Source organism: Macaca fascicularis, chromosome 2 (genome assembly GCF_037993035.2).
Source record: "Macaca fascicularis isolate 582-1 chromosome 2, T2T-MFA8v1.1".
NCBI lineage: Eukaryota > Metazoa > Chordata > Mammalia > Primates > Cercopithecidae > Macaca > Macaca fascicularis.
In genome coordinates, this window is record NC_088376.1 from 46,162,663 (window position 1) to 46,190,311 (window position 27,649).

General features: G+C 38.9%; 1 protein-coding gene across 1 annotated transcript in view; it reads right to left on the minus strand.

The window, feature by feature from the left end:
* The window catches only part of SLC9A9 (solute carrier family 9 member A9), a 586,998-nt gene that overhangs the window by 78,218 nt on the left and 481,131 nt on the right, over positions 1-27,649 (minus strand). The window contains exon 14 of the mRNA XM_005546010.4: positions 23,364-23,443. Within this exon, the coding sequence (XP_005546067.2) occupies positions 23,364-23,443 (80 nt within the window). The remainder of the gene's footprint in view (positions 1-23,363; positions 23,444-27,649) is intronic.

Below are 27,649 nucleotides of genomic sequence, written 5' to 3' on the forward strand. Positions count from 1 at the left end.
TACTATCATTTAACTGAAGGACTATGTTAACTAGACATTTATTAGAGCACCTGCTTTGTGCCAGGCACAGTGGTAGGCCTGGAGGCTATAGTGGGAAAATAAAACAGGTACTAATGAGTCGCTGGAATTTCTTCATGGATAACAAGATGATTCTCTATTGCAACCACTCTATAGCTAGTGGAGGCTTTGAAGAGACTCTTAGAGAGGTTTTAGTTCAGATCTTTCCTGGGGCTCACTGTTGTACCTTCTTCAAGATTTCTCTTGGAAAGGGGCATTAACTCCTTATTCTATCTTAGATGCAATCATATTGAGTTTCTTCCCCTTACCATATTCATCAGTTTATACTTCTGAATATACTCATAAAAGGTCTCCCGCTCAGGTCTTATCTCCACTCAGTAAAGATTCTCTTAGAATCCAGAAATCTCCAGACACCCTTTTATGTGCTCTTTCTAGAGTGACAATGTAAATGAGTTGTTACAAGAAATGTGAAAAAGAGAGATTGGAAATTTACTGAAATTTGCTAGTCATTAGTGCAAAAGGCTTTATTCACTTCCGCATATTTTCTGCAGTTAGGATCACCTGAACTTTATCACTTTTGCTGGTAGCAGAATAATTAAGCTGAATAGGACACTTAATTCTAGGAAAGTTCTAAAGAAATCCTTAAAATTATTAAGACTATCCCTCTCACTATCGTTTAGGCTGAAAGTCTGTCCAAATGTCTTTTGGCACTTATATTGAACATAATAAATTCCTTTCTCTGGATGTATCTCAGGATAGCATTAATTTGGTGTGATCGGGAGGTGAATTTCTTTAGGATCTTTTTCACTGTTCATGTGCTTCTTTTGCAGTTCCTTTGGAGTAGTGGGGGCTTAATGGGGCTTAGCTTTCATAAACTTTTGGTCTTGAGAATATATACTTGAGATAGGGTCAGTTTGGGAGCCTCCAATGTCTGTCAATTTGGGAACTCCAGAGTAGGATTTTCTAAAAATAATCATCCATTCATAACTGTATTGAGTTACAAAGGAGGGCAGGAGAGTCATCCCAGGTCATAGTTGTACAGTGTAAATTTAGACCAAGGGATGAAATGTGTTGGATGAAATGTGCTGTAATAATCATTATTGGGTATCTGTGAATTTAACACACTTTTCAGAAGGGGACAAGTTGCTTGCCATGGTAGGAAAAGCTGTGCCAAATGTTTGAGGAGAAATGTGGAGAGGAATAACATTAGCTTCAGACACCAAATTGCGAATTAAACTTCCTGAGGAATTTCTGAACCCTGTTCAAATAAATTAAAATTTTGTTTACCAAAATGACTCCAATATGCAAATACAGAATACAGTGTTATATAGGTGCTGGGGATTGAAATTTTTTACAATCCTATAATTTGTTGTAATACTCATTATAAGACCATTAGTTTATCATATTTTCCCTATAGTGTTTACTCACATGGACAGCGATAGATCCAGATTTCATGAAGTGAAGTCTGAAGGTTACCTAATTCAGGAGGCCGTTCTTAATAAAAAGAATGCATACTTTTGAATATCAACACTGGTCCCCTACAAAGGACCCATGCAGATGAAGAGCCCTGAAAGCTGAGTTTCACTGATTCCGGGTGAAGCTGCCTCTGGATGTGGAGCTGTGTTATGGGAATCCCGTATCACAGGCAGGACCCAGATCCGGTGCCACCTCAGTAGGAGGCAAAGGTGGAAACGTGGAAACTATTGTTGTAAGGCTCATACTTTACTGACCATCACAGAAGCTGCTTGTTAGGTCCCTTAGGAAGGGATCTCTCAATGAAACAAACACCGGAGCTTCTTATTGTTTTTGAGAGAATGTCTTACTCTGTCACCCAGGCTGGAGTGCAGTGGCACCATCTTGGCTCACTACAACCTCTGCTTCCTGGGTTCAAGTGATTCTCCTACCTCAGCCTCCTGAGTAGCTAGGATTACAGGCATGTGCTACCATACCCAGCTAATTTTTGTATTTTTAGTAGAAACGGGGTTTTGCCATATTGTCCAGGCTGGTCTTGAACTGCTGACCTCAAGTGATCCACCCTTATGACCAGCAGACCCTTGTCTGAGAAGCTGGATGATTCCTCATGAAGTCACTCACAAACCTTATTGCTGATGTATTTCACTTTCTTATTGAACTATCTCAGATTTTAAACACCCCACCCAATTTCACCATCTATGTGGCAACCAGAGCAACACTTACAAATAAAATAACCTTCAAGGCCAAACAGCTGCCTATAGCCAGATTTGTCAAGATTAACTTAAACAAGGTTTTAAAATCAGGCAACGCTTGTAGACACCAACCCCTGGGGGCACCATAAAATATCACCTTATTTCAAAAGACTGAGAAAGCTGAAAATGACCTGCAAAATTCCTATTGAGTGATCTATTTAATCACTCAGGTGGGGTATGGTGTGTCTGGCGCATGTTCAGCCTCAGGTGCACGTGCATGCAAATATACACACTTTTAAACATGAATCTCTCTTTGAAAAGACCATTCCTTCTTTCTTATCTGTATGTGAACAAATTGTCAAAACAACCTCAAATGCTAGATGATATAATCCTCAAATGCTAGTAATATAAAAATGACTGTAATAGTACAAGTGATATCATTGCTATCCATAGCACCACACTTTCACTGTTTCTCAAATCTGCAACTATCTTATTTTCTAGTCTTTATTCCTTTATTCACTGAAATGACTGATATGGGCAGGTTAGACACCCAGAGGAGGAGATAATGGTTTTGATTGTGCTAGATGGTTTGACTCTGCAGAGTGTATCCTATAGACTTAATACCAATAGAGGTCGTGGATATTTTTTCCCCATTTCTTTTCCTCTTTATTGTTAAGGAGACTAATTGTGTGTGAGTGTGTGACAGGAAATGTTAAATTCCTTTTGATTTTTTTTGTAGTGGCAAGAACAGGAGGGCATTCTTTTAAAAATCTTTTCTTTTTCTAGGCAAAGCGTGGGAATGGAAGATGAGAGAGAGTCAATTATCAGAATAAGATGTTCTACCAAGATGTAAAGAGGGGAAGAAAAGTAATTTTCAACAGCTAGGCAAGAACTGCCACAAGCAGTAGTGGAAAAAATCAATGGCATGGTTTCATAATGTGGTCTTGGATTCAACCAGAAAATACCACAGAGAGAAAACTGCAGGAGTCCCTATTTTGTCCCCTTAAAATGAATTAAATGGTCTGGTGGAAGTTGAAGGACTCTGAAGGTGGTGAGTCTACCACTGATTCTTCAGAGGGTGTCAAAGATGATTCCTGGTTAGGTATAAAAAGCAGCACTTTTGTCTGCTATTCATACATTAAAAATGACAGAGAATATACACCTAGAATATTTACCTAGTACTGCTGCCTTGGAAACATAGTTCCAGGTCTCATGAGTTTACCAACAAGGAGTCTTTCTGCTCTTGAGACCTCAACAATGTACTGAGCTGACTACCTCAGCAATATTCTATCTAAACTGACACCCAGGTATAGTGATCAATGGTCTAACCAGCTTGCAAGTTATGACTGAAATAATGGTTTACCTATCAAATCCTTGTAACTCCCAGAATAATTATGATTCCATCTTTTGGGCTGGCAATTATTTAAATAAAACATTATTTACAAAGGAAACAGCAGGGAGAATCATGTAAATTAGATTCATTAAGTGGACAGATTCACTTACAGTTCATTTTGGAATAATTTATGCCAATTTTCTCTGATGTCATCTGTTGTTCAGGTTAACAATTAGCTCATTATTAACTGACAAAGGTTACTTTGTATATTGGCAGAGGAAGGCATATTATTTGGGAAAGCTTCTATGACTATTGAGCTTTCATATGGGTGCAAGAGTTTATTTGCAAAAGTCCAGCTCTTATTTTCTCAAACAATTCAATATCCTGATGCATTTATCTCTGTATTCTCAGGAGACTTTGCAGAGGAATATATTTCTCTTTGCTAGTGTATAAGCAGTCAAGACTAAAAGAGAATAGGGCAAAATATTCATTCCAACTCTGTATTACTCTCTGCTTTGAACTAAAGATAATATTTTCTAATATATTAAGAGACACCTCTTTTACAGGCCAAGTTACAGATCTTTTAAAAAATCCAATATGATGATGCCCATTTACAAAATTTTATGATGAAAAAATTAACTTTAAAACTCTTTTACAACTCTACCAAATGTAAGAAATATATGGCCCTAAGAAGGCAAGGCATTAGTCCATTTAGACCTTTTGAAATTCTTACTGTTGCTTGCAGTCTTTTACCCGTCTCAGCACTGTGTAGTTTAGTGACTCTGACCTTGAGGAGGCAACAGAAATGGTGCCTACTATTAATGTGGGTTTTCTTTTAAAAAACAAAATGTTTCCTGGCATGTAATTGTTTTTTTTCAAAAAACACTTGACCCTGTGCAGTATTTTACACTTACATCATTTCCCCATTTATAATTCTTTCTTGTTTTAGTGTGTTGGAGGAAAAAAAAAGTGTTATGTAGTTCTTTAAAAACATTCAACCAAACAATAATAAACAATCGTAACATTCTGAAGTATTTATCGTGAATGTAAACTCTGAAAGCAGTAAAACTGGTAAAAGGTGATTTCCATAATAACTGGATGAGGGAGGGAGGGAGGGAGGACCCAGGAAAAATCGAGCTTTTTGCTTGCATAACAGAATGAAGGAAATGCTGAACATGGATTAGGTTTGGAAGAGAATTCCTGAGTTTGGTTTTGGATATCATGACTGTGTCTTTGAGTCACACAAGTGGAAATATCAAATAAATTCCATCTATATGACTGAAGTATAAATTTGAGTATAAATTCATTTTTGTTTACATGTTATTGTAATCCAAGTATATAGATGGAATCACCTAGCAATAGAAGACAGAGAAAAGAAGGGGGCCTTGGATAGAACCTTTATTAATTCCAGCATTTAATGGAAAAGAAAGACGAACCTGAAAATGACCAGAGAAGTAGGGGGAAATTCAGAGTGTTGAGTTAGGGGAGATAAGGGTAAGAGTATTACAAGGAGGGAGCAACCAACAATATCATATATGTTGCTAAAAAGACACATCAGAGGAGAACTGAAAAATATCCACCTGGTTTAGCAATATGATGGTCATTGCTGACCTAACAAGCTGCTTTAGTAAAGTTGTTAAGATGGAAACCAGATAAGTAGGTTGAGGAATGAGTAGAAGGAGAGCAAATGGGCTAGGCGCAGTTAAGGATAAAAATGAAAAGAGAGGTAAAGCAGGATAGTTGGGTAGTGTGGGTCTATTTGAAGTTGTTGATCAATAATAAACAAGGGAACCAGTCTCTGCAGGTGTGTAAATCTCTCCAACAGGGCTCATCTATGCAGATATAGTGTCCGAAAAACAACATGTTGGCTTCATCTCTGCTTAGGGTTTTTCCAGATGGGTATAACAAAAAGATAATGGAATCTAGACTGTTTGCAAGGGTGATACAGAAATAAAGGAGAATGGATTCCAATCCGAATAAGTAGGAAGATGGAGAAAGGACAGACATTAGTGAATTGGAGTCCCTATCAGGTCAAAGAAGGATCTCATTTATTCATATGCCATCCTAATACAGCTTGTCTATAGAGGGAGGAAAATAAATGTCCTCTTTAAAGCTACTGCATACAAAGCTTTTTTTTTTTTTTTTTTTTTTTTTTAATTAAGCTAAAGGGCAAAGAGACCTAGGTCCAGTTTTAACAACTCCCTCTTCCCTAGACTTTGTGGGAGGGCCCAAGCACAGACAAAACAAATTTCAGACAAAGCCAGGCATATATATATATTCTTACCTGAATATAGATTTCTCCCAATATGCCAGTTGCAACTCTCTCAGCATAAAAAACTTATGGAAAAAATACTTTTGCCTTTTCACTTGGCTAAAAGAAGATTATTCTATAAAAAGAACTGTAGTCCAGATGATTAAAAAATGGAGGGAGAGGATGAAACCAAAACTTTACTCAAATGGAAACTTCCTTAAGTTTTCCCATTATTCTTAATGAAATAAAGGCTGAGCTAACTGCTAGAGAAAACTGATTATTGATGTTGCAGAAAATAAACTTAAAAATAATCATTCTAAAGTCTTGTTTCTTTTTCTGTAGTATGTGTATTTTCTGTTCTATTTTAATATTGTATCATTTTAATAAAACCTTTGGTTAGGCTGGGTGCAGTGGCTCATGCCTGTAATCCTAGCACTGTGGGAGGCTGAGGTGGGGGGATCACTTGAGGTCAGGAGTTCGAGACCAGCTTGGCCAACATGGTGAAATCCCATCTCTACTAAAAATACAAAAAATTAGCTGGGCGTGGTGGTAGGTACCTGTAATCCCAGCTACTCGGGAGGGTGAGGCACAAGAATCATTTGAACGTGGGAGGCGGAGGTTGCAGTGAGCCCAGATAGCGCCATTGCACTCCAGCCTGGGCAATAAGAGTGAAACTCTGTCTCATAAAAAACAAAAACCAAAAATGTGGTTAAAATGAAAAGGGAAAGAAATAAAATACTAACTATATAGAAAATAAGAGAATAAATAGTGAGGAAGAACTTTATATTCAAACTCTACAAAATTTTTCAGATGACTCTTGTCAATTTTCTTTATCAAATAATAAATAATATTATGTTCCAGAACAAGTCTAACTTTTCTCTATTTTTCAGACAGAAAAAGAAAAGCAGATGAAAGGAAACAGAATTTTCTATTTTCTCCTCACCATCTAAGCCTCAAATAAAAAACATCTAACAATTCAACGATCTTAACTTGGACCTGGTAGGAGACATACACTGAAGCAGTGGCTAGAACTCCAAAATATACCAATCTGTGAGGCTAGGAGATGACAGATCAAATTTTCCTCAGAAGAAACATCCTAGCTATATTTCTTCATTGAATGTGGCCATGTATTGGCCCAGTAATCTTCACAAGCATCACAACCAATTACTTAGGGCTTTAATAAAGAAGGGACCTTATGTAGAGTTTAATCAGATGGCAGTTGTGGGAAAGAAGCAGAAACAGTTTTGTTTGTTTGCATTAACAAATGGATGGTGAGAAAGATAAAAGGGGAAATCAAGAAGATAACCCAAAGGAAAAAGATAAATGGAGGAATTAAAATGAAATTCAATCTTCCCCCAAACAGAATCTGGCATAAGAAAATGCAGGCATTTTTGGCTAAACCAGAAATTAAATGGTAACTACATCTCTTTAAGGTCCAGAGCTATAAAGCATAGGGTGAGGAAAGGGCACCCAGATAGGGGAATCCTATGCACTGGGTTTTAGACCTAGCTTTGCTAAGCCTCCGTTTCCTTACTTGTAAGGAGAAACAAATGCTTCTTGCTCTTTAACAAAAAGACCACCAATGTTGTCCCCTGCCCACACTCATCCACAGTTGTTCTGATAGACTTGGGACAGCTATCTTTTCAACCCTCTCTTCCAAATACTTGAGATGTATTTTATAGATCTATGAGTGAGCAGCTATTTCTAATTCTGTCTTGAAAGGATTATTCCAAAACCAAGACAATGAAGGGGATACCATTAGAAAAAAATATTTGTAGGGTGACAATCAATTTAAATTATCTCATAAAAAGATGAGTTCGTGGCATATCATAAGGGAAGTCAGATTGCTTCCTTGTTTCTATCAGAAATAGGGTAAAACCAGCTCATGTTGAAAGCTGGATAAGAAGTTAAGCAGCTATTTTTTTTTTTTGAGAGGGAATCTCACTCTGTCACCAGGCCGGAGTGCAGTGGTACGATCTCGGCTCACTGCAACCTCCACCTCCCGGGTTCAAGAGATTCTCTTGCTTCAGCCTCCTGAGTAGCTGGGACTACAGGCGGCCAGCTAATTTTTGTATTTTTAGTTGAGACGGGGTTTCACCATGCTGGCCAGGATGGTCTCGATCTCGACCTCGTGATCCACCCAACTCGGCCTCCCAAAGTGCTGGGATTACAGACGTGAGCCACCGCGCCCAGCCCGAAGTTAAGCAGCTATTGATGGCAGTCTGTTGGACTTTATTCCATTTATTTCTTTCGTTTTCACGTGAGCTTTCTGTGACTGAATCCTAGGAAGTTAATATGCCAATGATTTACTTCCTGGGAGTCTAAGAAAGCACGTTTATTTACTATATGCCATCAAACAGAGCTATTACATTTTGTTGAATTTGTAAGGATAAAAACCATGACAAGAGCACCGTATTTCCAGAAAATAGATTCCAAGTGTATAACAGAGGGCTAGGCATCTCTTTCTTTTTTTTCATATAAAACCATGAGTGAATATACACTCCTTTTTTATAGAAGTGTCTTTCGTTTGGTGAATAAAAGGCCGAATTCTTACAGAATACTTTGTTATAAGCACTTCCATGGTGCAATATAGTTTTGGTTGGAAAGGCTAAAAAATGAACTCTGCTTCCCAAGCCTATCAACAAATATGGAGAATATCATATGAGAGTCATGGATTGCCAAGGTCTTCGGAGTTCATGAAATTGTGTGTAGGACACTTTGGGTACAGGGGAATTGCTGTTGTGGTTAAAAAACAAGGAGGGGCATTTCTTTTACTTTACAAATGACACTGGAGCTTAGAGAGATTGGCTCAAGCTCATGTGGCCTGCAAAGCCTGGGCTCAAAATCAGAACTTCTGATGACTAACCTTGCTGCTTTGTGACCGCTGGGGTTCAACCGCATGTTGAGATTCCCAAGAATCCCCTGATCTTGGAGCAGGAGGAAGCCAGCTGCCCCAGGTCTCTGACTACAGCCAGGGGGACCTATTCCCTCCTCAGTCTCCAACTCTCTGCCCCCAGCTACTGGCAGACGGGAGTAACACGCATGTAGCAGTCCCATCTTTGCCTGTTTCTTCTTTGTGAGGGACACTTAGCATTTTCAGACCATCCCTGAGCTGGAACAAAGTAATTTTGTCTGAAGAGCCTGAAGCTGGGCTTAAAGGTGCTTACCAGAAAGGAGACGGGCAGTGATCACCTTCTTGCTCCTAAAGAGGTGGGTCCTGCCAGGTCAGCCCTGGAAACTCCTTTCTTTGGATAGAACCAGGACAAGCCTCATCCCACAGAACTAGGGAAAAGCTTCAGCACGTGGTTGTGAAGGAGGGTGGGGCCCGTTAACTCATGTCCTTTAATAATAATGACAAGAGCAGCCCTTTATCAAGGGCCTAATTTTTCTAGGCCCTATGCTATGTATGTTAATCATGCGGATCTCACAAATATCTTGCAAGATAGGTATTATTGTCATTGTCCCCATTTTACAGATTATGAAATCAAGGTTCAGAGAGTTTAAGCAATTTTCCCAGTGTCACACAGCTAGTAGATGACAAAGATCTGAACCCAGCTATTTGACTCATGCTCTGTGCTGTTGCAGGCGATTGAGTCTGAACTTGATTGGTAGGATGTGGTTATCAATGTTGTATTCATAACATAAGAAACCTGGGGATTAACTTAAGTGAAGTCTACAGACAGAAGACAAGTTGATGAGACTGAATTAGCACAAAATACTAAAATAAGTATTCTGCCTATTTTTGAGTAGGATATAAATTGTAGAGCATCCCCCTATGAGAGAGCCACTCAGAGAAAAACAGGTTCACTCAGAGGTTTACGGAACTCCATCTGTGAGGCAAGGCTGGGCAAGTGGCTTGCTTATCTCAAAGAACTGGCTCAGTAGGTAAATGGAGCAGGTTCATATAAATAGGATTCTACTTGGAGATAGGGAATCAACCACACACATTGTCTCCCCACAAGAGTAGTCTTTCTGCCTTCCCTGTTTCTTTGACTGGCATAAGCAGAATTATAGTCATGAGGGCTGGAACCCCACAGTCACCTGGGGCTCCTACTTCCTCACAACTGGCACCTGCTTGGCCCTTCCTCTCTGTAGTCCTGATGCCCCCAGTAACGCAGCATCAGATTCTATGGATTTGAGGCCAGAGTTTTCTAGCATCTATACTTTTCCTTTCTATTCCCATTGCAACTACCATAATTGAGGCCCCCGTGACTTCTCCCTAATCACTGCTGTTAAATCAATCTTTCTAAGACAAGACTATGTCTACAAATCATCTGATTCCTCATTATCTACTGAGTCAAATCTAGACACTTTCACCTGATACTCAAAATCTTTTCAGATTTCCCTGAACACATCTTGTTAGTCTCTCCTCCTTGGCCAATCTTATATGTGCCAAGCTGCAATCCTCACTTAACCCCAAGCATACACAACAGTTTTCCATATTTGCACCTTTACTTGTGACCTTTGCTTTGTCTAGAAAAATAAAACGTGTATGTTGTGTGTTTTGTACTTCCTAGTGTTCACAGTGGTTTCATTCACCTTTTTCCATTTGAAATTTACAGTTACTCTGTGGGACAGATATGATTATACTCATCTTACAGATTAGAAAATAGTGGCTCAGGGCAGGCCTGGAACCTAGAGTTCCACAGCTGAGGGGCTGAGGGATGACTAGCAGCTAGATCTTCAAACTCATTGCTCTGTCCACAGCTCCATGTTGCTTCTCTCTCCCCCAAATCTGGCCTTTAATTCAGCTCCCTCCAGTTGCTATTAGTAAAATTCCATCTTTTTCTCAAAGTCCAGCTCGAATCCACCAACTGTTAGCTTTTCCAAAATAAACCTAGATTTGAGGGTTCTCTCTCTTTGTGTTCTTATGGCTCCTTGCTCAACTTGCTGGGTGCTTAAAGCAATTAGGGAAAAGGCCTGAGAGTTCCTACACAAGAATTTCATACCAGCAATGATCAAGGTTTTAAAAGCTTTTAGATTATGACCCCATTAAGGCATACATGTTATATCACAACCCAGTGTACATGCACACACCCCTGAAACAAGTTTTATGAAATAAAATTTACTTCTAATTCATCAATGCACTGTGATATTTTCTCTAGTCTACTATTTATTAAGAAGTGCTGGTTAGGAACCCACTAAATTGCTTGTGAGAACCACTAATGAGTTATGATCAGCATTTTGAAAATCCCTGATTTAAATATTATGTCTCTTCTAAATGGCCTAGACAACATTTTCAAAGGTTTGCAAAAGACTGAGCTAGCAAGAAAGATAGGTGCGTTCATCAGGGATTGAATCTGTAGTTCCCAACAGGAACACAAACAGTTCTTACAAAGGCTAGGCCAGGAAGGAAGGGCCTCAGCTGGAGAGCATCAACTTCTGTTTGTTGGAAGGTCAAGGAGAGGGATTCTGGGTGAACAGTTGATGGTGGAGGGGAGTACCCATTCCACAGTGGGATATCTTCCAAAGAGTCGGATTTGTAGAAGCCGAAGATTGAGGTGAGGAAGATTTCTCAATAAGGCATATCTGTGGACTGAGAGGAGACTTATGTGCTCATCATAACCTTGAATATAGCAGGAAATCAGCTAGAATTTAAAAATAATAAAAATGTAATAAAATTCTTTGTTTATATCTGCAAAATGAGTCTGAAGGCCTTCAGGCCTATAAACCTGTCACTGAATTTAGTATCATTTTAACTTTATGAAGCACTTGATGTTTGCAAAGTGCTTGTACAATTACCAATTACCATAATGTTCCTCTTCTGAATATTTCAGATCAGAGAAGGCCTGAGGACTTTAGACTAAGGGGGAAAAAAAGGAAAAAAGTTGGCCAAGCCAATTAAATACCAGACTTCTCAGCTTGTACTGCTAGAGTTGTTTACCATGTGGGGCACTTGCCTAGGGGTACTTTGGGGACATCTCTTCCTTCAGCACCTAGAGTCTGCGGTGCACACAGCCAGCCTTGGTCAGCCACCCCTCATGACTGACACCCACTCGCTGCTCTTGAGCATTCCAGGCGTAATTCTGTGTCTACATGAACCAGTGGAAGGAAAGGCAAAGGGCTTGACACCTGTAACCCAAGGGCTAGTCCGTAGCGAGGGATGTGGGAAGAGGTGTTTGCAGTTGCTGGGACAGGGCAGTGAGGAAATAAAGCTGCTACAGTCTTTCCTGTTTGAGGTATTAAACACATGTTAAAGGATTAAGGAAAGATTTGCTTAGCAGCCTGCATGAGCTAGAAATCAGTTCTGGCCATGTTTATAGGCAACAGGTCAGTGAAACCTAATACACTGGTAGATTTCAAGGAATTCCAAGGAAATGGCTTCAAGGGATGTCAAAGGCAATTGTTTCAGGATGTGTCTGTTTCCTTTGGAAAAAGGTTAGCTCTCTGATGCTGCTTCTCCTACATGTAAAAGGCCACAGTGCCAGTCACTATTGGCGAGAGGCTGCTCCAGGAAGCTGAGCGTGGCTCAGGGGCTGGTGGCATTCTAGTTTATCAGTTTAAGAACAAAAACAACTTTTTATTTGAAAATGAATTGCAATTCAGATACTTTTGTTAGATTAGTTAAAACCTTTTGTTAGATTAGTTGAAATTCTCCAGTTTCTGACTATGGACAGGAAACTGAAATACTAGAAGACAAGCTTAGAGACTGATCTGGCTTTTTAGCTAAAAAACATTCTAGTAGACCCTGGCCCTAACAATGACACCACTGGATAATTTTCAGTAGTGGAAATTTAAGAATAATCTCTTAATGATACTTTTATATATTAACTCATTTATATTGGGAACACACACTGAATGCTCTAAAATAGTTTTCAAAGTAGAATGAAACATGTTTGTCTACATTTTTATCCACACAGAAAACTGGTGGGTATTTCACGGGGAAGCTGTCCTGGATTGTGGATTATTTTCAGTTTATTCGTCTCCCTGTCAGATCAGCTTTCATACAGCCACCAGTTCTCTGCATTATAACAAACAGGACTCTGTGGCTCTGTGCTTAAAGTGCTGCATTGGTTTCCTGCTGTCAATAACATAAAATCCATTTTCTTAACCGTGACGCATGTAGTCCTACACAATCTGTGCACATGATACTTCCCTGGTTTCACTTCCCACTAGTTGCCCTGAACTTTTCATCATTTTCTGAACACTCTGCACCCTGTTCAGGCTTTTGCCTGAGCTGTTTCCTTGCCACAAAGTCCTTCACACTCTCAGCCCTGCTCCTCACAGATTCTTATTCTTTTATTACCCACTTCCCAAGTCACTTCAGTGTGGCTTCCTGGCTTCTCCAAAGCTGTTTAGTTGGCTGTACCCCTCTCTGGCTTCCATAGCACTTACTGTGGTCTGAATGTTTGTGTCCCCCTAAATTCACAGGTTGAAACCTGACTCCCAAGGTGATCACCTTAAGAGGTGGAGCCTTTGGGAGGTGATTAGGTAATGAGAGTTCTGCCCTCATGAATGGGATTAGTGCCCTAATCAAAGAGGCCTAAGAGAGCTTGTTTACTTTCTTTACCACATAAGGATAGAGCAAGAAAGTGAATCCCGTGATCAGGAAACGGGTCCTCACCAGACATGGACATTGCTGGGATCTTCATCTTGGACTTCCCAGCTTCCAGAACTGTGAGCAATAAAATTCTATTGTTTATAAGCTACCAGTCTAATGTATTTTGTTATAGCAGCCTGAACAAAGTAAGAAAACACTGTTTTGCTCAGAACTTTGTGATAACTCTCAGCATTGGTGGATGGTGCCACCAATCTACCTCATTAGGATGCTGGCAGCTTAAGGGCAATCACCATTTATTTCTTTATCTTTGTGGCTTAGAAGAAGGCAGAAGCCTTTTTGCCCCCTAAGGAAGAAGTATTGAAATTCAATTTAGTTAAAATAATTGAATAAAATATAATAGAATAATTATCTTTTTCTGTGGGAAGAAATAGGAAAACTAACCCAAGCCTCACAGCAGTAAGATCTGTGACAGAAAGCAAACTTGAAAGGATAATTTAGCCTGTACCACATCACTCTACCTTTAGCCATTTGAGTAACCAAAAAAAAAGGTAAAATATTAACCAACAAGAGAGAATTCTGATCACACTAGGCATTGGGAATAAGGGTTTCACGCTTGACTTCAAAGGCTTATTCATTGCCCCTCGAGTCTGCCTCTTTTCTCTCTCCTGTAATTCTGTACTTTTCAGGTGGGTTATTCAGGCTCTCTCGCATCTATTCATGCCACACTCACCACAGGACCTTCCCCATGTCACTCCCTATTCTTGGAAAGCTCTTCCTCCCTTCTGGTGTTTTAATTTCATGTTAGGAAATCCCAGTTCCTCTATGGACCCTTTCCCACATGACTGGAAGAAAAGCATTTATTTCTTCAACAAGCTTTTCCTCTATTAATCACCAGCATAATAATCTCTTTGCCTGCTCTTTCTCATGAGTTGGTTTGACATACGTTGAGAATCACCATCATCTACCTTGTGAAGTGAACCTTAATTAGGGAAGAGACATGTCTGCCCAACACTCTGTGTGATGTCTATCACAGCTTCACATGCAGACAAATGCTGAATAACTGCAGTCTGTGAGCTAGACCCAGGACTGTGTCTCACTGGCAGTGGTAATATGTGAAGCTGGCAGCCATGGCCCATGCTGATAATGTGTCTCTGGTAGCTCATGAACTCGTTGGCGGCCTGCAAATATCTTGGCTCCTACAGTTGAAAAGGAGTGACCAAGTAACAATTAAAGGACATTTAAACATTCTACTCTTTTTTTCATGGGAAAGAAATATTAAAACTAAATTCAATACTGGCAGTATTAAGGTAGTACATATTTTTAAAGCCCTATCATCTTTCCTTTCTCTTTTTTTCCTAATAAAATGATTCAGTACTGACCTAGAAATCTTCAATATAACACCACACTGCTAATAACAAAACACCATGGCTTCACTTGAAAGGTGCAATTGAAAGATTTCCTTTATCACAGTAAGGTACAAGAGGAATAATTATCATCAAAGGCTTGTATTGCTTTCATTGTGGAAGAGAAAAATTGCTGCACTTCTCTATCAAGTCAAAATTGCTATCTGTAGTGTAATTTCCAGAAAAATAACTATGAGATGATGGACTATAAGTTAGAAAAGTCATAAATGAAACAACTGCATGTGCAGAACAGAGGACACAAAAGAACAGCTTAACACCCAGCTCCATCCATTTACTCAAAATCAAAGAAGAAGAATTATGTCTGATTTATAGCCCAAGTGAAACCTTTCCTTTATGGAAACTAAAGACTTTGAAATGGTATTAAAATACAGCTGTTGCAACTAAAAATTATTACAGGTATATAAAATAATGGAAAACTTAGTCACTCAGATAATAAATGACAATATTATACACATTACATGATGCCTCTCTTTAAGACATGTGGAGGTAGAAATAATAATGATAATATGTGTATTGAGCACTGTTCTAAGTGTTTTGTGTTAATTCATTTAATTATCAAAACAAAGCCATGAGGTGGGGACTTCCGTTATCCCCATTTTTCAGATGAGCGATGGAGACACAGAATGGTTAAATAACTTTCCTAAAATTACATAACTAGTAAGTAGATAGGCTATAATAGCAAATCAATAACTTCTGGCCACAGAACAAGACTTTCTTCTGTTTGATGAAAACCACTAGTAGAATGTCTGTGTCTTTCTTTATACTGTAGATGTGTTCCTGAAAAGATCTCCGTAAATCAGAAATTTTGAAACAGAATCATATTGGAATGATAGCTCTGTGGGAATTTCTTTATAGGTGCATCACGAGTGCCCAGGATGGTACCTGGCATGTGGTAGACTTGATAAATGTGATAAATGAATGAATAAATGAATGAGGAAAGTCTAATATGGTGTTTTGCTCTGAGAAAATAATAAATATATTTAATTTGATTTAAAGGAATTTATTTTATCCATTCTACAAGGGGAGGAGCGACCTTCTGATTTCTTATTTGTGTAAATCTAGATCTTCATATCATTTGTGTAAAGTGAAGTTGAAATATGAAAGCATTTTCATTTAATAGAAATATTATTAAAACTTTTCCAGGGAAAAAAGCAAAACAAAGCAGAGATGCCAAAGCTTACGTAGCATCCCAGGATCATTGTACAAAAATCAGTTACCATCTCGGGACCCACAAGATTTTATAATCACAGTGGGGAATCCATTGTGTTTAGGTAACAATTCATAAAGTCAAACGTGTAGTCACTTGTCAGGTCTCCAGAAGAGGTTTATACTGACTAAAGAATAGTGCAATGTATTTAGGCCATAGAGTCTTGAGAAAACTGCACTATTTAACTGTTTTAAATGTGTTGGTTCTGAGAGGCCAGTGAATCAGTTGCCATCAGTAGGAAGCTGTTTTAATAACTAGCCAACTTTTCTGATGGATTCAGCCAAAACGGAGGATAGTATGTATCATTCCTATTATGCGGAAGAAAAAATTATGGAAGATCCAAGTTGTTACCTGAACAAAAGACTGCACGTGTTTCCAGACACTGTTAAAATTCCCCTGTGTTGATTCCTACCCAAAAATCATAAGAACATAGGAGTCCAGGAAGAAGCTGATGTTTTCTCCCAGGATTTTTTAAGAGAGAGAATCTCACTTTGTTGCCCAAGCTGGAGGGCAGGGCAAAATCATAGCTCATTGCAGTCTTGAACTCCTGGGCTCAAGTGATCGTCTTGCCTCAGCCTTCCTAGTAGGTAGGACAACAGGTGCACGCTACTAGGCTCAGTTAATTTTTTTTTTTTTGTAGAGATGGGGTCTTGCTATGTTACCCAGGGTGTTCTCAAACTCTTGGGCTCAATTGATCCTCCTGCTTCCACCCCTTAAAGTGCTGGGATTATAGGGTTGAGCCACTGAACCCAGCCTCTTTCAGGAAGCTATAATCCACTTTACTTAGGTGCTAAGTCAAAGACTTTCTATGAGATTTTTCTACAGCAGCACCCATGAGGATATGGATGACCAAAAGCCAACCTAAATACCCCAAAATAATAATAGTATTCTCGGTGTTATTAACCAGCGGATGGGAGTGATGGCTGCATTGCAGCCCAATGCAAGCTGGGCTCCTCCCTACAGCCAGCTTCCCGGGAGAAGCAGTTATAATGCTATGTGCATATTCATGTGCGGATGCCATCACAGAGTGTGTTTAGGAAGAGCCTTTAGGAAGCTGACTGCTTATGTTTACTTCAAATATTCTGAAATTTCGTTGCTTTCTGAAACTACTTGTGGAGTTATCTTTACATTTTGCAAGTGAGAGTTACCAATGATTTTAATTTTTGGCTCCCCTAAAGAGTTCATCCCCCCATGAAATTCTGATGATGCCAGTGCCTTCCTTTCCTGTGCTAGGGACTACCTGTGATTTCAAAGGACTTTGCCACCATGAGGTACAAAGCAAGACTTTGTGAGGGTCAACCATGACTATCCTCAGTACCTAGTATACTGCCTCCACATAGTGGGCAATCAAAGTATCCATTGAACAAAAGATTACTTACATCCTCTGCTCTCTCTCCTGCTTGCTACTGAAAGTAAAACACACCTCTCCTTCAGACGGTGGGGGCTTTTGCTGAACCATCAAAGAAGTTATCAGACTAAAACAACCAATTATACACTAGGAACACTTATGAAAATGGCATCACAGTCATGTTCAAGCTACCAGAACTCACCGGATGGGCCACCTGAACTGAGATCCTTGGATTGCTTAGGTGGACACAGCCTGTTCTCTGTTGATTACAAACGTTGGCTCCAAGTCCATGAGTACTCTTGGATGTGCCTTTTTCCTCTCTTGGGCTCATTTACCTCATTTATAAAACTGGGATCACAGAAATAACATTGCTTGTTCCTCTGAGAGTTTTTTGTGAAGTAAACTCAAGTCATTCACAATGCCACAGCAAACTACCCCAATAAATAATTCATGGGTGTTTCAGCTAGTCAGGATAGGGAAAAAACTGCAGTACAGGATCATTATTTAAAATGGAAATTGCTGTTCACAATATTCATACCTATGACTTAAAATAAGCATGACTGTGTGGGATATAAAAAATTCTGTCAAGTTTTAGGAGGGGAAGGTTTTTCTTTTCTTTTTTTTTAGTTAAGACTAAAATGCCGTTACATTTAAATCTATTAAATACGTGGTTTCCAAGTATTATTTTGAATGCCCCTGATATTTATGTTTACATTTCTTGAAGTGGATTCCCAATCTGCCTTAGCCTGTACAAGATGGGGTCTGGTACCTGCCACTTTCCTTGCCAGACCCTTTAGGATGGGAAATGCAAGCATCTTCAGCATCCACACGTCCTGCTGTGGGCTTTTGATTTTGTTGGCAATACCTCAGCGCAGCCTTCATTCCAACCAGTGACGGAAAGGAAATCTCCATCCATGTGGCTTTATGTAATTCTGTCACTGTGTCAACTTGCCAATCCATTGTTCTTTGCACTTTCTTTACACTTATAAAATGTTGGCAACCACATAATGAGTCCTTATTTTCAATTGATGTTGGCATACAGGAAATGCTAAAAATGATGTTAGGCTGCCCTTTTTATTTTGGAAAAGGTCATTCTTATCCTGTGTCATTCACATTTGTAGGGCTAATTTATACACATGTTTAAGGGGAGAGATGGTAAATGAGAGAATGGAAAGAGACTCTAGAAAGGAGATAGTCAAGCAACATCATTAGTCACCTATGAATAAGGCAACATGAGGTTCTCATACCAGCTGTAACACTGGGAATCCATGCAAATAGTTTTATCTGATGTCTTAAAATACGAATAAGGGGGCATCGATTTCTTCTTCTTGCTTCCTCATTATAAGAGATTGCTAGTGAGGATGATAAGTGGCTTTACAATTTTGAGTTTGTTATAATAAAATCAACATGACTGGTGAGATAAGACATATGTATTCAACGTCACTCAGAGAATGGCTTCTAAGCCAGAGCTAGGCTTGAATGTGCCAGATCGTTGTACTAATCAAACCTAACAAAGGTGGGACCAACCATAGGAAGGAGGTCAGCTCAAGCAATAGGGATTTAAATCTGCTGTGAGTGGCCGTTCCTGTCTAGGGAGTGAGACACTTAGGCTGGGGGTCTACACAGGGTAGCCTGGATGAAAACATTAATATTATCCACTCTTTCTTGCTCTGCTTTCAGACTCACTTAGCAGCCTTCTCATAATTAATTGGATTTTCCTGCTACATCAATGCCTGAAATGAAGGTGCCCTGGATAGAAAATATTGCTTGCTTGCTTAATTGATTCATTCATTCCTTCAACAAATATTTATTGAGTGTTCACTCCCTGCCAGGAATTTTTCTATGCCCTGATGACATACCAGGGAATGAAAACAGACCCAATTTCTGTCTATGGAAGGCACATATCCTGGTTGCAGGAAACTATTAAAAAAAAGTCCATTCTGTATGAGATGGTGGTTAAGTGTTACGGTGAAAAAAATAAAGCAGGAAGGAGTGAGAGAGTTAGCTCCTGTTAGACATTTAGATATACAGCCAGGAAGGTCTCACCGACAAGCTGAATGAAAGAGGTAAAGAAGGAAGCAAGCAAATGCCTGAGGGAAGAGCCAGTGCAAGGGCCTGGGTGCAGAAGTGTGCTTGGTGTGCCTGAGGAAGGACAGGGTAGCTGAAGCAGAGTGAGCCAGGGGGAAAGAGTAGGATAGGAGGGGCTCTAGGGATAAGACTGTGACTTGAGCCTTCTTATGGCTGAAGAGTATCTCCCCCTGCCCATACTTCCCCTCCACGATGGGGATTTGGCGATTTAGGAATTTGGTGTCTGGTATGTACTACTGCCTCCTTTGAGCTTGGCTACAGTGAGTCCATCTTTTATCAGGCTGAACCACTCTTGGAGTCTTTGAATATTTAACTTTCTGCCCCTAAAAAGTTGAGGATCTGATTCAGAAGTTGGGGACTCCTTCATGGTGGTGCTCTCTGGGTGACCAACAAAAACCTGTAACCTTGTTATCACACCAATATATTGCCAATAAATGTTCAAGATGTGAGCTCTGGACTGTATCATGTAAGGAGTCCTAATTATTCATTGTTTTAATGGTGAATTTATGAACATACTGAGACATGAGGATTTATAGGTAGAGTAAGAGATATCACGGATATAGAATTGTTAATAATCAAGCTTATTTAGGTGTCTTGATGGACTTTAGTGTGAGACTAATCTGGGCTTGAATCGTGAAATTGACCCTCACTAGCTATAGAAACAAAGTTATTTAAGTTATCTGGGAATTTGTTTCCTCCACATCAAAGAGAGTGGTTGTAAGAATTAAAAAAAACAAAAAGAGTGGTTAAATGAAGAGAGCTAAATGAAATAACATGCCTGATGGCAAAGCATCGCTACTCAGTAACATTAGTTCCCTTTCTCATCTCCCCATTTATCAGTGTCTTCTTTGTACTCCATAATTTGGAATTGCTGCCCACGTTGAATCATAATGAACCTTAATTAATCATCAGTTTTGGCACCATAGGCTTCCTTCCAACAGGGGAGCCCCTGTTGCAGCAGAGGCCAACCCAATCAGTAGTACACTTGTGTTGTTATATCTCTAGACCCTCCCAGCCTCCTGCAGAGCTGGGGAGGTGCAATGAAGTAATAAATGTAAACCACTGAACACAGTGCTTGGCATTGTTCATCATCATTGAATGTTAAGTTTTATAACTTTTATTCTGTAGTTTTTGGAAAACTTTTAGGGGAAGGTATGTATGTACTACTTATGCTATGAAAAAGAAAAAAACAAAACTATGTGAGTGACTGGTTTTATTGATAACAATAGTAAATTAAGAGGGGTTTTCTACCTTTGAGTCTGAATATTAAGCATTAATTGAATATAAATTCGGTATGTGACTGTTAGTTTTATGGCTCAACCTGGCTAGACTACCCAGTTATTCATTTAAACTCTAACTTAGGTGTCATTGTTGACACCTAAGGTATTTTGTAGATGTGGTTAATATCTGCAGTTGACACTAAGTAAAGGAGTTTATCCCTCAATACGGTTTGTGGCCTCATCCAATCAGTTGCATGGACTTAACAGCAAAACTTAGGCTTTTCTGAGGAAGAAAGCGTTCTGCTTAAGGACTACACAGTATTAGCTCTTGCCTGAATTTCCAGACAGAGAGCCTGCTCTGCAAATTTTGGACTTGCCAGCCCCCACAACTGTATAAACAATTCTTTAAAATAAATCTATATGTATATGATATGTAAAGCACTTCTGCTGATTCTGTTTATTTGGAGAACCCTGACTGATATAGGTGTGTATAAAGTTATATATTCTTCTTTTTCTTTTGTCAATAATTATTTGTGATACCTCATTTGCATGATTCATTTTTACTGAAATGAAACTTCAGCAGCTCCAAACTACACAGCCAGTTTCTTTCAGCCTTGTGACAATTTCTCTTTGGTTCAGGCCAGCAAACTGATCTCAGGGTGAGGGGCTAATCTCTACACTGGTGGTGGCTGGCATAGCCTAACTTATGAGGTTCACAGGACACACTGCCTGGGTTCTGGGTGAACAATAGAATGATCATAAATGCCAAATGGATAATTTGCTCTAAAATAACAGATATATTAAGAGGCCACATAGTTGAAACTGTTTGCTTGCTACTCTCTTTGTATAAATTCAGAGCATAGCTAAGATACAAAAACTTCATTATCTAAGTGAATATATATTTGTGTAGTGGTGGCAGCATAGCAATTTCTAGAATGAATGTGCAGGAGGATAAACTACCATGAGAAGAGATATGACTGAGAGTGTAAATCTGCTTTTATTTTTGCTAGTCTGTCTATAATCATATGGAAATAAACCCCTAATGAAAAGTGAGACAAAAACTATGACATCATCTGAATTTAGTGTCACTGCCCTAAGCTAAAATTTTTGATGGGCTCCAACTTTTATTTTCTTGTCTTCAAGGTTTTTTTTTTTTTCACTTTATTCCTTTTCTTCATTGTAAAGCTTTCTTCATAGCATTGTCAGAATTTGAAAAAAAACATCTTTTATCTCATTTCTGATTTACCGAGTTCTTTCTGTACATCTCATTGTGTTTACTCTTTAGTCAAATTTTTATAATTTTGAACAAACTGGGTTATCAGATACTTAAAAGCAATGGCAGGGGCAAATTCTGCTTCCAAAGAGAGATCAACCAGGAGCAAAAACCAGCAATAACTTTCTAAGAACTAGATTCCCTTAGAGAGATCAGAAAGTTTTCAGGTAGTTAATGAGATACCAGAACCTTTAAGAAATAATTGATGGCTAAGATGGACTTCTCTCAAGATGGTGGCAACCTACATTTGTCCATAAAACTAAAGACTGAGCAAGAAAGGGTATCTGGCCATAGGTAACAGAGCTATGAAAAAAAGCAAACTCTAACCTCAAAAATCCTCTATCTTCCACATCACCATTTCATAATTCTTGGAATGCTCTACTTTTGCAAAATTGCTTTTTAATTCGCACATTGTTTTACTTTTGCTTATCTCTGCAATCTTCAATTGGTTTCTTTTCACTTCTTTCTTAATTTTTGCTTTCTATTTTCCAGTCATTCCTCTAATTTGCTTTCCTTTCCTTCCTGCTGTAAATTTCCTATATTTCTCTTGCCTCCTCTCCCTGTCCATTTTCACCTCTTTTTCTTCACCTATTCTTTGAATTTCCTTTCCCTATTCTTAATTCTTCCTTCTCTCCCATTGATCTGTTTGGCTTTAATCATTTTTGCTTAGGCACTTAAAATCATCCAGTGACTGACATTTTCTCACTGAAAGGAGAGGGATTTGTGACTGGAAAACGAGCTATAAAGACCCAACACATTCAATTTACAGTGCAGTCCTTTCCTTTCTTCCTTGGAGCTTTTGCCTGGGATTAGAGACAGACTGCTTACTGCAGCTCACAATGGCAAAACACTTCAGGCCTGACTTAGCCCCACGAATCACATTGCAAGGTGTATCTGAGCTACTATATTTACAGTGATTGCCAGATTTTTTAAATTGCCCTTCAGTGGAAAAAGCTTATTCAAGTCTGCCTGGAAAACAAAGCGGTGCTACTTTATGATGAACTCTGATGAACTGGATTCATCTCCTTGGCCCATTTATTTTTGTCCCCTGTCCTCACTCCTTCCCACTCCTTCATTTTTTACAGCATGAAACAAAAGCACACCAATGGCTTCCTGGGAGAAGGGTGCAGGAGCTTTGGCTGGGTTACCCTGGCCAGAGGCTGCTGAAACTGTTCATACAATGCCCTTAATCAAGCGGGCCTATTTGACCAATCTGACCAGAAGTAGGAGCTTTACAAAGGGAAGAACAGCAAAACAGCTTCTTCAGGACTATATGATTTTATCAACTGGCATTACAGTCAGGAAAACACTAGATGAATTTGACTCTGAGAAGTTTCACTTTAGCTCTCTGAAACACTTAAGTATGGACTACCCTGCTTTTTATTTTATGAAATCATTCCTTGTTATAAGTTTGGCTGTGAATTCACTTTACCTTTCGGTGTTTCTTGAAGAGAGTGCACACTTCAATGATTAAGAGCTTAAAGTAATTCTCTGCCTGCAGCAGGATCTGTGAGATCGTTATTATCAAAGGATACTTGTGGTCGAAGCCATACCACATTCTGAAGAGCCGAGCACTCTCTGCTTTCGTCGTGTTTTTATCCAAGTTATTTGCTTCCTGGGGAGAAACAATAAAAAAAGGCAATGGGTAAATAGTCAAACACATTTTAATATAAAAATACATGTCAAACCAAATGAAATTTAACTACATTTAAAAAAACCTTTCTAAGTATAGGCATTTTCATCTAAATGGTGAAGCAGTTGCCAGGCAAAGTAGCTCATAAATCTTGCTATGTGGATGAGACCCTTTTGGAGTATTTCAACATTTACTTTTCTTAATAATCCCAATTTTATTAAATAGCTAAGAAAAGCTATTTTGACATCAATAAAAATGACATTTCTGTCATAGTGCTGTTGTGGGAATTTTACAGTTTACTTGTGTCAAATTTGGATGATATTTATTTATGGATTACCAAAAGGTCAAGGCTAAAGTGAGGATAATAGTCTAATAAGTGTTATGCTATATTTTATTCATTTTATTTGATAGATTACTGCCAAAGGCTATTGGTTGACTTTTGATATATTTCTGCTTAGATTATGAAGATTTTTGAAATAGACATTCCTGATGAGAAGACTGCAACAATTGAATGTGCTTGTCTATCTCTTTTTTTTCTTTCCCACAAGGGCCATAAAGGGTGAGAGGATGATAAGGAATTAAAGACAAAAGAGGAAGAGAAAGTGTTTGATGGGTGTTTTTGTGAGAGAAGAGGATGAAATATGGATAAAAAAGGAAAGAAAGTAAAATTTTGTGAGCTTTAGAGACAGATAAAAAAATATAAGGAGGGTATCCAGTGGCATTTTTACTGTATTCCATTTTGTGTGTTAAGAGAATTTCAATCAGTTGTAATTACCCTCATCACTAAAAACATTTATATATCTTAATGTGGGCTTGGTTGCTATGTCTGGACCCCCCGTTTTCATGCCCAAACTCTGTCATGAATTGCAGTCCAGTAGTAATATGAATAGTCTTCTGAGGATATGACCCACGGAAGACAATGAAAGTCAACTGGACGCTCCACAGACAGCCCTTAGATGAGCTCAAATTGATTTGCTTTTATTTTTTTGTCCTTTTCTAGCCAGTTCCATCATTGGTTAATGATAAATAGCTGGACACAAAAGGTTGTGTTCAACCCCTGAAACATATGTGTACCAGTAGACGCTGCTGTTCTGTCCCCCACAAGAAAGCAAAGGGTGCTTTGCTTTTAGTCAGCCATTTATTCTTTGTTTAAAATGGCTGAAGCAGAGACTCACAATGAAATTAAAACCCAAACTTTTCATTGTCTTTTTCATTGATTGTCTTAAGATCTTTGATTTTTCAAGACTTGTAGTTTACCAGTGTCTCCTAGTGTATCACTGTTCACTTGATGTTGATGGAAATTTTGTGCTAATCATTCAGGAAAGGATGGGGTCTACAGTGTTAAATAGGTTTCTTAAATGGAGGACTTCTCATTCATTGCAGCACTATTCACAATAGCAAAGACATGGAATTAACCTAAATGCCCATCAATGGTAGACAGGATAAAGAAAATGGGGTACATATATACCCTGGAATAATATGCACTCATAAAAAGGAATGAGATTATGTCTTTTGCAGGAACATAGATGGAGCTGGAGGCCATTATCCTTAATAAACTAATGCAGGAAGAGAAAACCAAATCCACATGTTCTTACTTATAAGTAGAAGCTAAATGATGAGAACACATGGACACAAAGATGGAAACAATACACACTGGGGCCTACTTGAGGGTGGAAAGAGGGAGAGGTCAGAAAAAAACAACTAGTGGTACTAGACTTAGTATCTGGGAGATGAGACAATCTATATCACAAACCCCTGTGACACAAGTTTACCTATATAACAAACCTGCACATGTACACTTGAACCTAAAATAAAAGAAAGGAAAATGTAGAACTTCTCAGTCTTTCATTTATAAATGAGCATCGCAAATCTTCAACAGGAAGTGGGTCTCAAAGTTATTTGGTCATGGAATCCATTCCTATTCCCAATCCCTGCTGTGGGACACTGATGATCTTTTCCTGGACATCAGAGTTCCACAGGTCTCTGTTTTCTCATAGGGCTGGAGTGCCATGCCTTGTTATCTATAGTCAGAATTTACGCATATTTCCTCAAGAAAGGAAACCAGGGTGTCTGGTTCAATTTCTGTCCTTCCCCATACCTTTCTCTAAGCATTTCTACCGGAGCAAAGGTGTCAGATTTGCAAAATCACTGTTGCACACAGCGTTTTTTCCATCATCCTCAAATTGTTTCTGAGCCACTGTTTCTCAACAGCATGTTGGGGTTCATCTGGCAAAGCAAAACTGCTCATGTTGAGCTAAACTAGTTATGAAAAGCTCAGGGCCAAGGGTGGGGACTTGCCTTTTTTCCCACCCTTTCCTTTAAGAATAAGGATACACAGATTTTTATCCATCAATAATCATAGGTGATTTTTGAAAGCGGATAATATCTACTGATGACTAGAAAGTCATTTAAAAAGCTGATAAAAAGGAATGAGAGCAAATTTCCTTTTTTTTTTTTTTTTTAATGTAAGGGTGGGCAGTGTTGTGGTGAGCTATACTGGCAATCAGGGGCCGGGATTCTGGTAGACAGTCTGCAGCTGAATGATGTTCCTAATAATGATGGGCCCAAGCTATTGAATGCCCATGAACTCCCAGGCAGAATGCTAGTTACATTATCCAGTCATTAAGTTTTTCAGTCATTATTTTTCAATTCTCACAATACTCTATCAAGGTGGGTAGCATTGTACCTATTTTGCACATAGGGATTTTAGAGAGTCCCAGAGAAGGAAAGAAGTGAGTTCAAAGTCACACAACTAGAAGGTAACAATTGGAATTTTAGTCTAGGACCGCCGGACTTCAGAGAGAATGTTTTTCTGCAGGTTTCTAATTCAGCCTTTAATTCAAAAGCACGGACATTCTATTAATAGGCTACGTAACTTCATTGGGCTGCAGTTTCCTTGTCTGTAAAATGAATTGAGGAAATTGGACTGGCTGGTCTCTTAGGTCCTAATCATATGGAAAAGACTTTTTATTAATGGCAACAGTAATAGCTGTACTTCTTGAACACTTACCATATGTCAGACACCATTCTAAATACTTTTCATACATTAACACTTCAGAGTCTTATAATTATTTGATGACGTGTGGTCTATTATTATTCCTATTTTACAGATGAGGAAACTGATATAACTGGGATACATATAGGTTTCCAAAAATACTGAGGCCCTAAGCAGGCAAGATTTCTCTTATCTAGATGGGGCCCCAGGATACAAATGGAGAGCAAACTAGTGCAAAAGGGGAGGTCAGAACAGTGGAATGCTCCTCCTGCAGGCTGAGATATAGCAGGTATACATACCCTGAAACATAACGAAAATGCAGGGTTCCCCTCAGCTGGGTGAACTGCCAGTGGCTTTGAAAATGTCCCCATAGAAGCTTAACTTTAGTGTTAGGAATTTCTTTAGTCTTCTAGATACTGGTTTCAAGGGTTTCCCAAGGTCTTAGAAATCCTCTCTTTTTCTCCTTTTCCTCTCCTTTTTATTTCCCGAGGGGAATATATCAGAACTCATAAGCACTTCTGAAAGAGCTTATACTCTATTTTTGGCAAACCTTCCAGGGATATTTATGGTCAGCTGATGGGAGCAACATACGTTAGGTAGTATTTTGGAAAATTATTAACACATGCAATCTCCTTTTTAAAAACCTTCATTTTATGTGGGTGACTGGAGATGCTATTCATTTCAATACTTTATGAGGAATAAACTTGGATCTAATTAGAATAAAACACCTGTGAAATATGTTTTCCCAGGTGGGGAAAATACCACTGATAACCCAGCATTGACATTTATACTGATCCTAGATAAAATGTTCAGAATATGTCTTAAATATCTGTTGACCCAGTTCCGGATACATTCGTTTATTTCTCTGAAGTTATTGATGACTTAATAACTTGGTTATGAAAGGCCATCAATAAATGAGTAGAAATAAATGAGTTAGTCTAGTGTGTGCTCTGCTTGTGCACTGGGGGTTGAAGATAAATGTGCTAAGGGAAGGCCGGCCTTTGAAATCACCCTGGAACAGGGAAGGTATCTGATGAGGCAGCACAGAGAGCCAGCCCATGGGAGGGTCCAGATGGGCAGCAGACAGCAGGTAGCATCAATCTATCTGGATTCTTCTGAAGTAGAGATCAAGTCACACCTCAAGGACAATAGATGTGAGCAGTCATCACAAGTCAAATCTGGAACTTGATGGT